Genomic DNA, 16,317 nt, shown 5'->3' with positions numbered 1-16,317 from the left:
GGCTAAATAGACCCCGGAAATATTTTACAAGATGTGTTTCCACTGAAGTGTCTCTTGACTATATTTAATTATTCCAATAATGAACAAAAGCCTGTTAATATTTTGCATTACATACTTTCAGAGTGATCTGTTTTTTGTCTGGGTTAACATCTGTCTATTAGAGAAGCACAGGATATAAAATCAGAGGAAAAGCAAGTAAACTGAAAGTTTCCAATTTTTTTTTAGATAATATATTTGACAAACTCAAAGATGAAATGAGGTAAGAGAAGAGGCTGCACTACTTTTAAATATCAATATATTGCTATAAAACTGTCCAAACAATAGCACTGAATACTTAAACTTTATAAATATTATTACTGACACATGGTGAACAGGCAGACAAAGTAGCTCTCTTTCCAGCTTACCAGTGAGACAGTTAAGTCAGATATCCACCAGGTATTTGTGCAGTAGCTTATTCTCCTTTATTCTATAGTATTCAAACACAGGTTTGTATTCAAGAAGAAGGTAATGAAGAATGAGTGTTAATTTGTTCAAATACTAACTGTTATGAGTAGTTTCTTTCATAAATTGACTTCAGAAAAAATGGCCATATCATTAAAACATAAGTAAATTAAAACAGTATCCAAGAGAAGAAGAAATAATGGAAGCTGATGCAAAAGGAAAGATGAATCTGCTTACTATATCAAACTGATAACTTTAGACATGTCCTTGAGTTAATCTCTTTGAGAAAGTCACAGATGTATCATGTTAATTATTCAAAAATGTGGTCATATCAGAATATTTTCCATTAAAGATAGCTTGTGTATCAACTCAGGCCCAGGAAACGCCCTGAAGACAATGGAAGCTTCCACTGGCACTTTAAAAGCTAAATTAATCTACTGTTTTACTCCTGGTTATGTGGCATCATGGCATCAAGCATGTTAGGAATATGGAAGAGATGTCCTGAAATCTCCACAATCCACAATGGTTTTCATCGAAGGAAAATAACAGTGCTCTTCAGTACCTCCTTGCCAACTGCATCCTCTCTCTCCCTCTCCTAAAAGACAGAAAAAATCTAACTCAAAGAAAAGACAATCCTCTAAAGATTCAGTCTTCACTGTGGCCTTGACAAAAGAAGCATGAACCAAAGGCAAAAAGGAAACTAGTAAACAGCCGAGAAGTAACACCTTACCTTACCAGTGAACACTTCCAAAGCCTGTATTGCCTTCTATCTCCCGATATGCCCTGAAAACAAGGGACTGGGACACTGCAGGTGATGCTACAATTTTGGTTGGCACTGAAGCAAGGCACTTGGGATTTCTGTTTTGTGATATGTGTATCAACCAGGGGATTGCAAGGAGGCCCAAACTCTCAGCCTCTGGATACAACTCTTAGCAATTTTTGAGGAGAGATACCTTTGTCAAGAATACCTGCAGCAGCATCAAGGCCTTTGTAAAGCCACCAAGCAAGGAATCCAAAGTTTGAAAGAACTGGCTGTGATTGCGATAATTTTCTCAAATAATGATGAACACAAAAGAATTCCAGACCCTCTACAACATTCATGTGGCTGAAACTTGCACAGCTTGGGACATAAATGTACTCCCACTTCCTAGTGATGCTGCAATGGAATAAGGAAAAAAAGACACTGAGTCCTATGACACAAGAAGGCTACAGACATGTGAAGACACTGTCCACATGCCAACCTGAGCCAAAGTCTCAGCCTTGGCAAAAGACCTGACTGAGTGGATGTGGAAATTGGAAGAGGGGATTGAAGAGAGCTATCAGAGAGCCATCAGAAAGCCATCAGAAACTCAGAAAGGAGCTTAGGGAGGACCTTTCTCACATTTTACTAGTACAGTCCAGAATCCCTGCTATCTGAAGTAGGCATCCCACAGCTAGGGAGAGGGAGTACATTCCGCAAGGCAAGCTATGGTTCTTCTTCTGTGAATATGGAGAAGACATGACAAGATGGGATGGAAAACTCACTTCCATCTTAGCAGCATGGGTACATAAACTAAAAGAAGAAACTACTAACAAAGGAAACCTGGCAAGAATTAATTTAGGTCCAGTTTCCTGTGGGTGTGTTCCTGGGTAGAACAGAAGTTAAGATCACATGACAGATCCCTTTGAAGGGACATCCAGATTGTATGCCTAGGGAGTGAATAATAGCCAGAACTAGAGGGGCTCTGCCTCTAGCCTGATGGAGACACGGGAAAATCATGTCTATTGGATTGTCTGGATACAATATCCTGGTGCATCAGAACAACAAAAATACAAAGCTTTGACTGACACTGGCACAAAATATACTCTGATGCCATCATAACATTGTGGGGACAGAACCTGTTTCCGTTGCTGGGGTAACATGGGGTCTCAGCAGTTGACTCTGTTAGAAGCTGAGGTGACCTTGACTGGGAAGGAATGGAAAAATAACCTATTTTGACTAGTTCAGAGGCCCCATGTATTCTTGGTATAGATTACCTTAGTAATGGTTATTTCAAAGACTCAAAAGGACTTTGTTGGGCTTTTGAGATAGCTGCTGTGGAGACAGAAGACCTTAAACAATTAAATACCTTGCCTAGTCTTTCAAAGGACCCTTCTTCAGTAGGATACCTGAGGGCTGAAGAACAGCAGGTACCAACTGCTGCCAAAACAATGCACCATTGAAAATAAGACACTGACCGAGACTCTTTGATTCCCATCTGAAAGATGATCCATTAACTGGAAATCCAGGGAGCAGTCAGCAAGTCACACCCCCACTGAGTGCTGCTGTGACAGACATGCTGGAACATCAGTATGAACTGGGGTCCAAAGCAAAAAAGTGGTGCCTCCATTGACATTGCTAATGCATTTTTATCCATTCCTTTAGTAGCAGAGTGCAGGTCACAGTTTGCTTTCACTTGGAGGGGCATTCCCTACGCCTGGAACCAATGACCCTGGGGGTGAAAGCAGAGTCCCACCATTTGCCATGGAAAAAGGTGAGGCTTCAGAACATCTATAGTACATTGATTACATGATCCTTTGGGATAAAATGGCACAGGAAATTTTTGAGAAAGAGGAAAAAATAATCCACGTTGTTTTCAATGTAGGTTTTGCCATCAAACAAAAGTAAGGTCAAGGGACCTGAACAAGAAATTCAGTTGCTAGGAGTGAAGTGGCAAGACAGATATCAACGAATTCCAGAAGAGGTGATTAATAACATAGCTACTATGTCCCCTCTGACCAGCAAGAAGGAAACACACACTTTCCTAGGCAACATGGATTTTGTGGGTATGCAAATCCCAGAGTACAGCCAGACTGTGCACCCTCTCTACCTTGTGACATAGAAAAAAAGTATTTCATGTGGAACAACAACAGTACTTTGAACAGATTGCTCATGCAGTAGCCCTTGGGTTAGTCAAGATGGGACAGAATGAGAAGAATGTGCCCTAGACTGCAGCCAGGAAGAATGGTCTTTCCTGGAGCATCTGGCAGAAGGTGCCTGGAGAAACGTGAGGATGACCTTTGGGATCAGGGTTACAAAGGGTATGAGGCCAACTACACCTCAAAGGGAAAAGGCATCTTAACAGCTTATGAAGAGGTTTGATCCACCTTAGAAGTGATTACCACTGAAGCACTGGTCATTCTCACACACTGACTACCAGTGCAGGGCTGGATATTAAAAGGGAAAGTCCCTTCCACATATCATGCCTCTGATGCTACATGCAGTAAGTGGATGGCTTTCATCCCACAGCAAGCTTGGATTGAAAATCCTAATCACCCTCAGTTCTTGGAAATCCTCCTGAACTGGCTTAAAGGTGAGAATTTGGAACTATAATTTAAAGAGGAAGATGAGTAGGTGACATATGCTGAGGAGACCCGCCCTGTAATCAGCTATCAGAGAGTGAGAGGCAATATGCTCTCTCCACTGATGGTTCTTGCTGTATCACAGGGTCGAATAGGGAATGGAAAGCTATTGTATTTGTAGGGATGCCCGAACGAAGGGAGGAATGATGCATCTGACTCCATGTTCTCAGAAGGCTAATTTATTACTTTATTATACTATATTATATTAAAGAATACAGAAAAGATACTTACTCAATGCTAGAAAGATAATAATGAAAACTCATTACTCTCTCCAGAGTCCCGACACAGTTTGGCACTGACTGGCCAATGAGTGAAAACCACTCATACCGGAGCCCAATCAAACAATCACCTGTGGGTAAACAATCTCCAAACACATTCCACACATAAGCACAACACAGGAGAAGCAAATGAGATAAGAATTGTATCCCTTTTCTCTGAGGCTTCTCAACTTCTCAGGAGAAAAATTCTGGGCGAAGGGATTTTTTCAGAGAATGTGAATGTCACATCAAGCAGCTGTACAGAACCCTATACAGTGAGTTGTGGAAGCTACCAATGGACAAGATGAATTAAGTCAAGTTGCAGAGCTGAAAGCCATCTTACTGACTATGGATATCACTGAGTGAAAGAAGTGGCCAACACTATGTCTACACTGATTCATAGCTGGTAGCAAACACTTTATATGGGTGGCTAGAAAGTTGGATAAAAGCCAGTTGGCAGACAGAGGAAAACCTATCTTGGCTGCTCAAGTATGGCAAGACATTGCTGACCAGGTAGAGAAAATGATCATGAAAGTTCGTCATGTGGGTACACATATACCTAAGAGTCAAGCTGATTATGAGATTCACAGCAATTAACAGGTAGACCTGTCAAAATTAAAGTGTCTCGGGCAAATATAGACTGGCAACACAAGTGTGAGTTATTTCTAGCTTGGTGGGCCCATAATTCCTCAAGTCATTAGGGAAGAAGAGAACACCCAATGGACTTGTGACCAAGGGGTAGATTCGACCACAGATACTATATCCCAGGTAATCCATGATTGTGAGACGTGGGCTGCAATCAAGCAGGCTAAGCAGGTAAAGTCTCTGTGGTATGGGGGGCATTGGTCTGAACACAAGTATGGGGAGGCCTGGCAGATTGATTAGATCACACTGCCACAAACCTGCCATGGCAAATGCTATGTGCCCACAATGGTAGAAACTCTCACTGGATGGCTGGAGACGTACCCCATGCCTCATGTCACTGCCTAGAATACTATGCTGGGCCTTGGAAAACAAGCCCTATGACAACCTGGCATGCCTGAGAGAATTAAGTCAGACAATGGGACAAATTTCAAAAATAGCCTTATAAACACCTGTACCAGCTGTTGGGAAAGTCATGCAGAGCAATGGACTGCTAAAAACCACACTGAAAGCAATGATTTATGGGACCTTCAAGCTGAGGCATCTGCATTTAGCAAAGGCTATCTGATTAGTTAACACCAGAGTTTCAATTAACTGAAGTGGCCCAGTCGTTACCTCTGTGCACAGTAGATGGAGATAATGTCTCATGACGTGTATGAGAGCTGTGTCAGGAAAGACAGTTTGTGTCAATCCCACTTCAAACTAAGGCAAACCCAGCCATGGGATTGTTTTTATTCAAGGACCTGGTTACACTTGGTAGGTAATGCAGAGGGACAGGGAAACATGTCATGTACCTCAAGGGGATTTGAGTAAGAACAGTCTGTAACGTTAAATTGCATATGTAACACTTGTTGCTGAATGGTAATGCCACTCCATGTTGGAAATAACATGAACAATGAGAATGAACTGCTCCTATTAGGTCAGTCATGGACCAAATGAACTCAATCCACATCTTGGGGAGCAGTCAGTGACTACTTAAATAATACCTGTATTTGTATATAGTTGTTTGTATGTGTATATGTATATAGTTAAAAGATATTAATTGGGACATGACACAGACGACATAGAATAAGGAGTGGCTAAAGCCTTGGGTGGGTGACCCAAAAAATGTGAATTGTATTCCATTATTTCTCTATGTCAGTTCATGCAGTTTGTGTTACTGTCCCATTATGACCCAGGGACCAGAAGTGGATCTGGAACCAGTATTTTGGGTCCATGGAGACTGGAAGTGCCCCTCTCTATAAGAGTGGGGGAACACAGACAGACTTTCTTTCTTGTTTCTCTATGGGAGTTTCCTGCGGCATACTCTCTGGGCCAGGGCAAAGAGAAGCAGAAGCATTCTTTAGCTTCTCTCTGAACTCCATGGGAAATTGCCTGGTGCAGGTCTCCGAGAAACTACATTTGTCAATCCTAGACTGTTTTGGAGGAAACGTCCTAACAACTTTTTTGGTCGCAGTTGCCACAGGCAATCCCTGTCCCTGCAGGCGGAAAAGGACCTTTTTTTGAGACCTTTGCTTTTGCTACTGCCACTCAGGACAGTCATGCTGTGAAAATTGATCCTCCCCTCTTCCTCCATGAGTTACAGCTGCTGCCACAGTGATGGGCAGCAACTGTTGATACAGCTGCCACCACTAGGACAGACCTTGTCAGGTGGTATGGAGCAAATGGTTCAGAAACATTTGACTGGTTTTGAACAATAGCTCTCCAAGTTCTCCAGGTTTCTTATTAAGTTCTGTTTTGTCGGGCCAGGGTTTTATGAGCCTTTAAAAGGGAACTTAATACACAAAGGATAGCTCAGCTATTACCTTTGGAGGCAAATAATGAGCAGGATGGCTTCTGCTGCAGTGTTGGAAACAAAACTGTTTAATAAAGGAAAAACAATAAACAGAAAATCCAATCCAGGTACAGAGGTCTGCTCCTGGTAAAACACCTTCACAAAAGCCTCGTGGTTCTTTTGTCTTCTCTTTTTCTACCTGATGGCCCAGGCGGGATCTTTTGGCTCTCATCCAATTAGGTGACCCCAAGGTTTTACTGAAGTCTCTGGGGTCCTATAAGGTGTCTTTTCACCTGATCGTTGGGAGAAACTTCTGGGCTTCCTTCCTTTTTTGGGGGACAAAGGCTAGTTTGTCCCTCTCTCATTGGGGGCATCCTCCTACACTCCTTCAGTTTCTGTTGTTTTATCCTTGTTTCCCCTTCATTGTTTGGGGCAAGAGGGAGTTTTGTAATCATGGAGGTTCAGTTGTAGCATTGGGGTTTTTTTCCTTTGCGCTCTCTCTCTCTATCACATAGTTAGAAGAATGGATCTCCACCATCTTGTCTTTGTCATCTGGCTCATGCGGTCTTCCACAAAAGTCTCCATATTGGGGAGGGGGTAGGGGGCTTCTCTTCATCTTGTTTTCTTTGTTCTTGGGGAGTCATAGGATTCAGAACCTTTGTATCTAGTGGTTATTACTGTTATCTTGATTATGGCTGGCTTTATTTTAGCAAACTTACTTTTCAACTTATATCTTTTTGCATTTGTCTCTCTTTGTTGGTGACAGAGGAGTGGTTAAACTGAAAAAAAAAGGTTGCTTGTTTCCCAAGCTCCACCCCATAAATTATCTCTTAACCATCTAACACTTCTCAAGAAAAACCATCCAGTTCTGGTTTCAGAGTTGAATGCAACACCTGTATGGCAATCAAGGAACTGCAGAAATGCAGATCATAGCCACAAAATGTTGTTCCCAACTGTGAGCAACTCTACAGTTGTTGAAACTTGCCTAAAAGACATAGCAAGAGCTGCACTACACCTTGTTAGCTTGCACTTCTCTCTTCTATACTACATCACACAATACACACTGGTGGCATAATTTTTTTTAGGTTTCTCACCAAACTGAGATAATTCAAAGGATAATTCCACTTCTCTAAGAAAACAAAAGCCAAGATCTAAAGATGCTGATCTCCACCAATCTTTAGAGCAAATGAGCTAAGCCGGCTTACACAGAAACCCACAGACAATGAAGTCTGCTAACAGCGACGAGAATTTACAGAAGTCTAAAACAGGAAAACTTCCTGCACAGTTACAATACTTATGTCTCCTGAACTGATCTATGTGGCTAATTTTGTTCAAAGTCTCAGAATTTTATTATTACAGAAATTAATAGGAAAACACTACATTAAAAAAATATCATCATTGGCTATTTCTTGCTATAGGTATAAAACTCAGAAAATGCATGTGCTCATCCTGAGTGCATAGGAATAAAATTTTACAGGAAAATTTTACATGATTCTGCAACCATGCATGCACTATTAATCATGAAACAAAAGTATATGACCAAAGTCAGCAGAAAAAAATTATAGTTTCTCACCACAATCTTGAAACTAATAAAAGTGATTGACATAGAGGCTTCAGAATTATTTGAGGGACAAAACACCAGGCAGCTTTACTGAGAAAGTCAGTTTTGAATTCAGTTACTTCCTGAAGTTGTACTCCTATACAAAGCTAAACAACGAAACATTTTGCAGATATCTTTTTATTCAACCTTTATTCAACCTCTTTATTTTAATCATTTTTATTTTATACTTGGCAGTAAAGATTTCAATAAACTACATGGAACTTACTAACAATTAAATACAGTGTTAAAAAAGACATCTGTAACATTATATTGGAAAATAGAAGTTCAATTTGCAGTTTATTTCATTAGCTTATTGTGATCTGGCTTGGTTAGAGATTTTTCATTTTATAACTTGCACAAATAGGATTCACAAAATGCAGCAACTCAATTAATTTTCAAGTATTTAATAAGCACCAGAGAAATACATATATTTCTCAGTGGAAGAAAAAAAACCATTGTTTAAGCACTAGTAAGCATTCAACTCCTTTCTTCTTGACTGTAGCCCAAAAGTTCTCTTCCATTGTCATCTGCTTTCCTTACAAAACCCATGGCCATTGATTTTTCAGCTGTGAAATGTGTCACCAATTTTCTACATATATTTCCTGAAAATACATTCCCTAATTAGATGACAGAATACCAAAAAGTTATAAAATCTACACAGATATCTACGATTGCAGATCATCAGATCTTCTTTTCCCAGTAATGTGAAAAAAAGGAGTCAGAGCCCAGTTCATAAAGGTATTCAAGAATTTATATTCCAAAAACATCATTTAGGCCCTCTGCAGAGGGAGATTTATCAGTCTACAAAAGTGAAGTTTAATTTGGGCATATCATGTTAGTTGCCCAAATCATCCTTCAATACTGAGGGTCCTACTTTTGAGTCTTAGAATGGGGAAACTCTGGGCTTCTTAGGTTTTATTTTTCAACACCTCAGATTTTGCTGAAGTCAGTTGATGTTTGTAGTGCTTCCCAAATGTTTGCCTATGGGATTTTGTAGTGGGAGTCAAAAGAAAAAGCACATAGAAATCACAGTGTTCTGGAATTACAGCAATTTCACACAATGCCCTTTATTCTTCAGCACTGCTGTTTGATCACCAGCTATAAAATCATACTTAAGAGAGAACAAATAAGCAACGCAAAGCACTGAATATTTTTGCTCAGGCAGTTAAAATATTTTTAAAGGGATGGGTTGATCTTTGAAACTTTGGTTCTAAGTACATTGTATCAGCAGAACATACATATTAGCACTACAGAATCAATGAGAAAGATCTGAAACTGGCTTTGATTCAATCAAAACCTTTAAACAGTTTAAAGTTCAAAAGCAGGTCATTTACTTAAAGCCAGTATCTATGCAATGAACCATACTTAATTAGCTGCTCCACTAGAAACCGTGGCTGTTCCTTGTAGACAGTGGCTCTAAGACTGATGTTTCTAGTCACTTTGTTCCTTATGTTTCCTCACTAACATTAAACAAAGCAGTAATTTTCTGCCAATATTTGACAAAGCATTTCCATATGTACACAAAATAGACTTTTACATCACAGTGGAGATATTTTCATTCTGTTTCTTCTTGCTGATCATCATGACACTATTCTATGTATTGGTTGGTAGAATTTTCAGGACACTCCTCCACAACATTGACTGCAATCAGCACTGCAAGTTCCTGGTTTTTGACTATAGAATCACATCACTGTTGACAAGTTAAAATAAATAGGAAACTCAGGCTAAACACATTAGCAAGCAGAGCCTTCACTGACCATCTTGGTAGAAGTCAGCCCCAGAGACAGGCTTATTTCCCCACATTTATATTAAAATTAGATTAAACAGCTTCGCAGCACTATGTTACATTTAAGAATATGTAGAAGACGTATGTCACATAGGATTTCATAAGCTGCTTCCTCTCCCATGAAAAAGATCATGGGGCTGGATCCTTCCTGTCCATCACACTAGGCTATTTTTAAATTATCACCCCTCGTAATTCACGAAAAACAGAAAACTCCCTTTGAACTGTCTGCTATTGGAAAGTTAATTATGGGCTCATTTTGGCACATAAATCATATATTTAATGAGGCTTATTTTAAATTACAGCTTCTTAAATCTCCTAAGCATATGTAGTAGGTCTATGCTCCCTGGACTGGATTATGTTTTGCATTGAGTCCCATTTATAATTTCCAGAGAGGAAGTGTTAAATTAGATAAAGGTTATATTTATGCTTTAGGACAAAGAAACAGCCGAATAGCTCTACACTCAATTACATGTGTACAAAGAGTGTCTCTGTGATACTTAATAATTATATGGGAGTCAACCCATATATATGTCCTGGGTTGACAATAGACTATAACCCATTGTCACGAAGTCTAGTCTCACTATCAGAAATGAAAATTGAAAGCAGGAGTAAACAAGACAAACACCTTTTAAAGTTCTTTATCTTGTAGTATAGAAAGACTAATATGTAATATACAATAATACATATTTCTATTCTAACAAGACAATACCAGTCTATGATGGTGCTGCAATATTCCTAGGCAGCCACCATGCTCATTTTTACCTCCAATCATCCTTTGAGAGATTAGATAAAATGTTCATCTCTTCATCATCTTGCAAAAGGTGATATGCTGCACTAATGTGATGATTTTCAAGCACAGACCGGTCATTATATAGAATGGCTGAGTCCAACCTAGCACTTAAAAGAAAACATGGGAAAGGTTGTTTTTTCCTGTCTAAAGAGACTCAGAAGTTTTCCTTAGATCAGCTACAGCAATTAAGTCTTTAGAATAGATATGAGCATTTTAAAAGTTCTTGTAATACTATGTTAATTGCTGTTACTAAGTAAAAGAAATCTAAAGAACACTACAAAATCTATTTCACCAGATGAGAATCACCTAACTGCCTTGTTACACACTTGAAAACAAGTACTGAAAGCTGTGAGAGATATGTAAACTTAGAGTAGAACCATGAGTTTTTTTCCTAGCTCTTATGGATGTCTCTTTGATATTAAAATCTGACTGTACCCACGTAAGCAATTGCAAGACATGACCCAATACTGTTTCCAGAACAGCAAACTGGCTGTAAGCAAGATATAACTCAACTGATTTCTGACATCTGTGTGCTAGACTATGCTGTCTGGAAAGGCAATTGCCAGTGGGACAGAGTAGGACCAAAGATACTTCATGCCTGATTTTAAGCCCCAGAGAAGAGATCTGTGATTGATGAATGGGTAAACTGGCTTGGTGACAAAGAAGTTAACAGCAAGAGAGGCTGGATATGTTTTGTTACAGTTCTCACTCATATCGGCTTCACAGAGAGCAGTGTATCTTTTTATCCTCTAACACTTCACACCATCTGATGTTCAATGCCAGAAAAATTAAATTACATCCTTCCTTGAATATTTTTACATGTATTTGGAAAGTACAGCAGATCCCTAATTCCTATATGCATGAAGTCGTAAGATGAGCAATGTGGCTTCACCCAGAATAGAGACAGAGACTTCTTTCTACATTCCCGGTCTTTACTGTGCTTATGTGTGCTTTATCCTGAAAACCAATATTGATGCAAAGCATGATTCAGCTAAGACACTACAAACAACTATTTTAATTACAGACATGTAATCTATTTTAATTACAATGCATTTAAAAATGCCCAAGTGTGCAGTGTCAGCTGAGGAGATTTAGATATTTTGGCATTTCTACCAGTACACTCCTATTGTCAAAATGATATACAAATATTGGATGTCCAATTATCACTGAAACTAGAGACTTCATAATCTTTTCACACTTCTGAATTTTGCTGCCATCTTCATCTTATTTTCCTCTTTTCCACCAACCCAAAAGCTTTATAAAATTCATAGGTCCAGTCAAGTTTTTTATCAGTTAATTATGCTCTAGCAATTTATGATGCTTTTAAAAAGTATTTTTCTGATTAGGTAGTAGTAAGATTATCCCCTTGCTGCAGGTGTGGTTTTCCACTCAAGAGAAAATAGTACGTGTAGTATTCATGTTCACTGATGAATGCAACAAACATGGCTGAATGCCTGATTTACGCCAATATTGTTTGAATCCTCAAATTCAACAAGGAGAAAAAAATGTAAAATCACAGTAGCTCCTTCAAAACTTCATATTTGTCAAAATATATCACTCTATACAGCCTTTTCTCTTTGAAAACTTTACATGGAAATATTTTTGGAAGTTTCTTTTTCCTGGTTATTAATATGAAACAATGCTCCAGAATTTAGAATACATGAATTCCATTGTGAATGTTTGAACAAGAGAAAATTAAATGTAACCTGAGAAAGTTAACTTTCTTCCTGAAACACTTGAAAGCAGAAGTTCCTGCACTTTTCTAAGGTGGCTGTGCTGTTGTTCTCCAAAGATTTCTCCCTCTATTTCCTGACCCTTCATGATTTACAGTGGCCTCACCTTGTCTGGATGTGAAAATTGTTGGTGGTTCCAGTGTGTTCATAGTCATGTATGGCAGCTGCAAAAATCATAGCGAAGATCTCCAGCTCTGTCAGCCAGGGCTGAAAAGAGATTACAGTACAATCAGGTAAGTTGTCATTTTTGCACGCTTTTGTCTTTTGAGGTAAGTTATTTATCCTCTGTTGACAGTCAGTGTTGCATGTCATTACCTTTCCCCTGAAGTCTGCCAGCTGTTCTAAAGAAAACTTCTCTGGTTGATACACAAAAGCCAAACCAGTGTTCATCCTGGACCTTCATCTAAATAAATTGAGCTTCAGAAAAATTGTTTCAGGAGCTAATAAGGCAGAGCAAGGGGAACTGTGCCTTTCTGAAAGAGAAATGTTTCAAGAACAGAAACAAGGAAAATTCAAGAAAATCAAGGTTCATCAAGGGGAACTTGATCATGTATGTGCAGGTAAACACATACCACCAGGGTATGTATTTTCAGTTCAGTTTATTTGAGTAGCAGAGACTCAGAAACAGAAGAATGTCACTATTTTCCAGAAAACTAAAAGTCTGTGTCAATCACTGAATCATGAGGAGAACAAGGAAGATAACCTCAAAAGATGTACATCTTGTTATTTATTTATAATTTTTTTAAACACTTGAGAAAGACCTGAAATTTGTGGAATTTTTCCTAATTCCCTAGTCAAAGCCTTATTTTACAATGCTTAAGTCACTTTTGCCTTAGATTAATAAATTATTCAGATGCTTCTAATAATTTTTATTTGAGTCAAATAATTTTATTGTCTGGTTTTCCACTGAAAAGGTGGAAAAGGAGTCAGAGGTTTTAGATACTGTAGATGCTGTAAATATATGTATGAAATGCTTAAATTTATTGCATTTAGAAAAAGCCTTTACCACAGTGACTGCCAAATACTTCTGTAACACCTCACTGTCAACATGGAAATGTTTTCACAGGCATTCATATACAAACTGCCTTTTAATTCAAGGCCCAGCAAAGGCACTAAGCCATTCAAATTCTATTCTAGACATCTCCTAGAGCTCAGGGGCCACCAGTAGTATGTTAAGCATGTGCAGGGAAGCACAGATAACAGTGGGACTCTGCACACAACAACCTTAGCAGATAGGTTAGATAGACACACAGATAAAGAGCTACAGATAGCTCTTTATCTGTGTTTCACAGTCATCTCTGCATAACCAATGAAGAATGGAGCGTCTCACTATTAAAGATCCCCTTACATTAAAGATGTAGTTTGAAAAGATACTTTGCGTAATGCTACTGACTCAAGCTAGTTCTTGAGTTTGTTTTTTTTTTTTTTTGTTTTGTTTTGGCTTGGGTTTTTTGTGGGGTTTTTTTTGGTTTTTTTTTTGTTTGTTTGTTTGGGTTTTTTGTTTTTGTTTTTGTTTCATTTTGTTGGAGAGGGGTGGGGATGGGGGGGCTGTTTTGTTTGCTTGTTTTGTTTGTTTGGTTGGTTTTTTAGTAGCAAGAGAGAGGATGGTGAGGAGTGCAAGAAGTTATCAGAAACAGAAAGTTCACTGTTTTCTCATATCTACACAACTGATCCAGGATATGACTGGAGAGCACTGATGGTGGAGAAGTCTGTTCAATTTTGTTTCCAGGTGTGACATGTGAATAAGAAATGATTGCCAAATAATTAAGAGCATTAATTCAACTTCCAAGCAACAACTCCTGGCAACTACAATGGGGGGAAAAATGGAACTAGGGTTTCCAGGCTACATGTCTAGATCTGGACTTTCACTGCCCACCGGGGTCTGCCATTTCCCAAAAGGAGAGACTGCAAATGATAGAAAAAAATCAGGGCACAGGTGCCCAGAAACAGCCAGAGCAAGTCTGTATTATGCTTGCAGAACTCATTCAAGACACATTCAGCTAGTCCAATGCATCCACTTCAGACCATCTAGACAGCATCTGACGATTCCCACACTAACAAGATCTCATGACCCAAGTATTACAGCATCACTTATGCAATGTGCCATAGTGTTTGAGCTTTCCTATCTTGTCTCTTAAGGGACATACAGGGAAAGTGCTGACTTGCATACCTTACCAAAGCATCACTTGTTGAACAATTTTTCTAAGGAATGTTTTCAAATAGGGTGTAGTAGATCTTATTATTAGCAGTATCTTGTATTACCAGTATTAAGTATCATAACAGCATTCCAGGAGGATCACCCGAAATAAAACTGGAATTACAGCTGTTAATTAATAAATAAAACTGTGAAAGTAGAACAAAGTCAAAAGAGGCTTGTGAGTGACACAAGGGAAGTAGCGGGAACCTCTTAGTCCCTTTTTTCCTGCCACAACCTTGCAAGACAAAGCAAACAAGACAGCAAAGAGTCTGCAGAGAAGGGATGCAATCTCCATCACAGTCCTTTATTGGGCATGATGGGGAATACAGTTACCAAAGGTGAGGAAAGCTGAGGTATTTAACACCTTCTCTGCCTTAGTCTTCACCAATAAGAGAGGTCATCCTCAGGACAACCAGCCTCCTGAGCTAGTACACAGGACACAGAGCAGAATATATCCCCTGAAATCCACAAGGAAGCTGTTAATGACCTGATGAGCCACCTCCATGCTCACAAGTCTGTGCGACCAGGTAGAACCCATCCTAGAGTGATGAGGGAGCTGATTCACCAAGCTGCTCTCCATCATTTATCATCAGTCTTGGCTAACCAGGGAGGTCCCAGATGAGTGGAAGCTAGCCAGTGTGATGCCCATCCATAAGAAGGGCCAGAAGGAGGATCCAGGGAACTACAGGCCTGTCAGCCTAACCTCAGTGCCCAGCAACATTATGCAACAGTTCATCTTGAGTGTGACCACATGGCACCTACAGCATGGCCTGGGATTCAGACCCAGTCAGCATGGAGGGGGGCCAGCCATGACTAACCAACCTGATCTCCTTTTATGACCAGTTGACCTGCCTGGTAGATGTGGGAAAGGCTGTGGCTGTTGTCTACCTGGACTTCAGTAAAGTCTTTGACACCATCTCCCACAGAATAATCCTGGAAAAGCTGACAGCCCATGGCTTGGACAGGTGCACTCTTTCCTGGGTTAAGAACTGGCTGAATGGCCAGGCCCAGAGATTGGTGATGAATGGTGTTGGATCCAGTTGCTGGCCTGTCACTAGTGATATCCTCCAGGGATCTGTGTTGGGCCAAGACTTGCTTAATATCTTTACTGATGATCTGGATGGAAGGGATCAAGTCTATCATTAGCAAATTTGCAGATGACACCAAATTGGGTGTGAAAAGAAATCTGCTGGAGAGCAGGAGAGCTCTACAGATCATCCTGCATAGGCTGGATTGATGGAGCGAATCCAACAATATGAAGTTTAACAAGACCAAATGTCAGGTCCTGCACCTTGGTCACAACCACCTCCTGCAGAACTACAGGCCAGGGACAGCGTGGCTGGACAGTGGCCAGTCAGAAAGGGACCTTGGGGGTACTGACTGGCAGCAGCCTGAATATGAGCCAGCAGTGTGCCCACCATGGCCAAGAAGGCCAATGGCATCCTGGCCTGTATCAGGAATAATGAAGCCAGCCAAATAAAGGAACTGATTCTTTCTCTGTACTCAGGACTGGTGAGGCCACACCTTGAGTACTGTGTTCTGGGCCTCTCAATTTAGAAAGGGTGTTGAGATGCTGAAGCATGTCAAGAGAAATGCAACAAGACTGGTGAAGGGTCTGGAACACAAGTGCTATGAGGGGCAGCTGGGGAAGCTGGGATTGCTTAGCCTGGAGGAAAGGAGGCTCAGGGGAGAGACCTTATCACTCTCTACAACTGT

The 16,317-nt window shown here is 40.0% G+C and overlaps 1 protein-coding gene across 1 annotated transcript in view; it reads right to left on the bottom strand.

The window, feature by feature from the left end:
- LOC135294711 (dual specificity calcium/calmodulin-dependent 3',5'-cyclic nucleotide phosphodiesterase 1C-like) overlaps window positions 1–16,317 on the bottom strand; it is a 397,332-nt gene that overhangs the window by 13,507 nt on the left and 367,508 nt on the right. Inside the window, 2 exon segments of the mRNA XM_064410744.1 lie at window positions 10,644–10,772; window positions 12,511–12,611. Coding sequence (XP_064266814.1) covers window positions 10,644–10,772; window positions 12,511–12,611 — 230 coding nt within the window.

Source organism: Passer domesticus, chromosome 1 (genome assembly GCF_036417665.1).
Source record: "Passer domesticus isolate bPasDom1 chromosome 1, bPasDom1.hap1, whole genome shotgun sequence".
Taxonomy (NCBI): Eukaryota; Metazoa; Chordata; class Aves; order Passeriformes; family Passeridae; genus Passer; species Passer domesticus.
The sequence above is the reverse complement of the archived record's forward strand: the minus strand, read 5'-3'. Positions and strand labels throughout refer to the sequence as shown.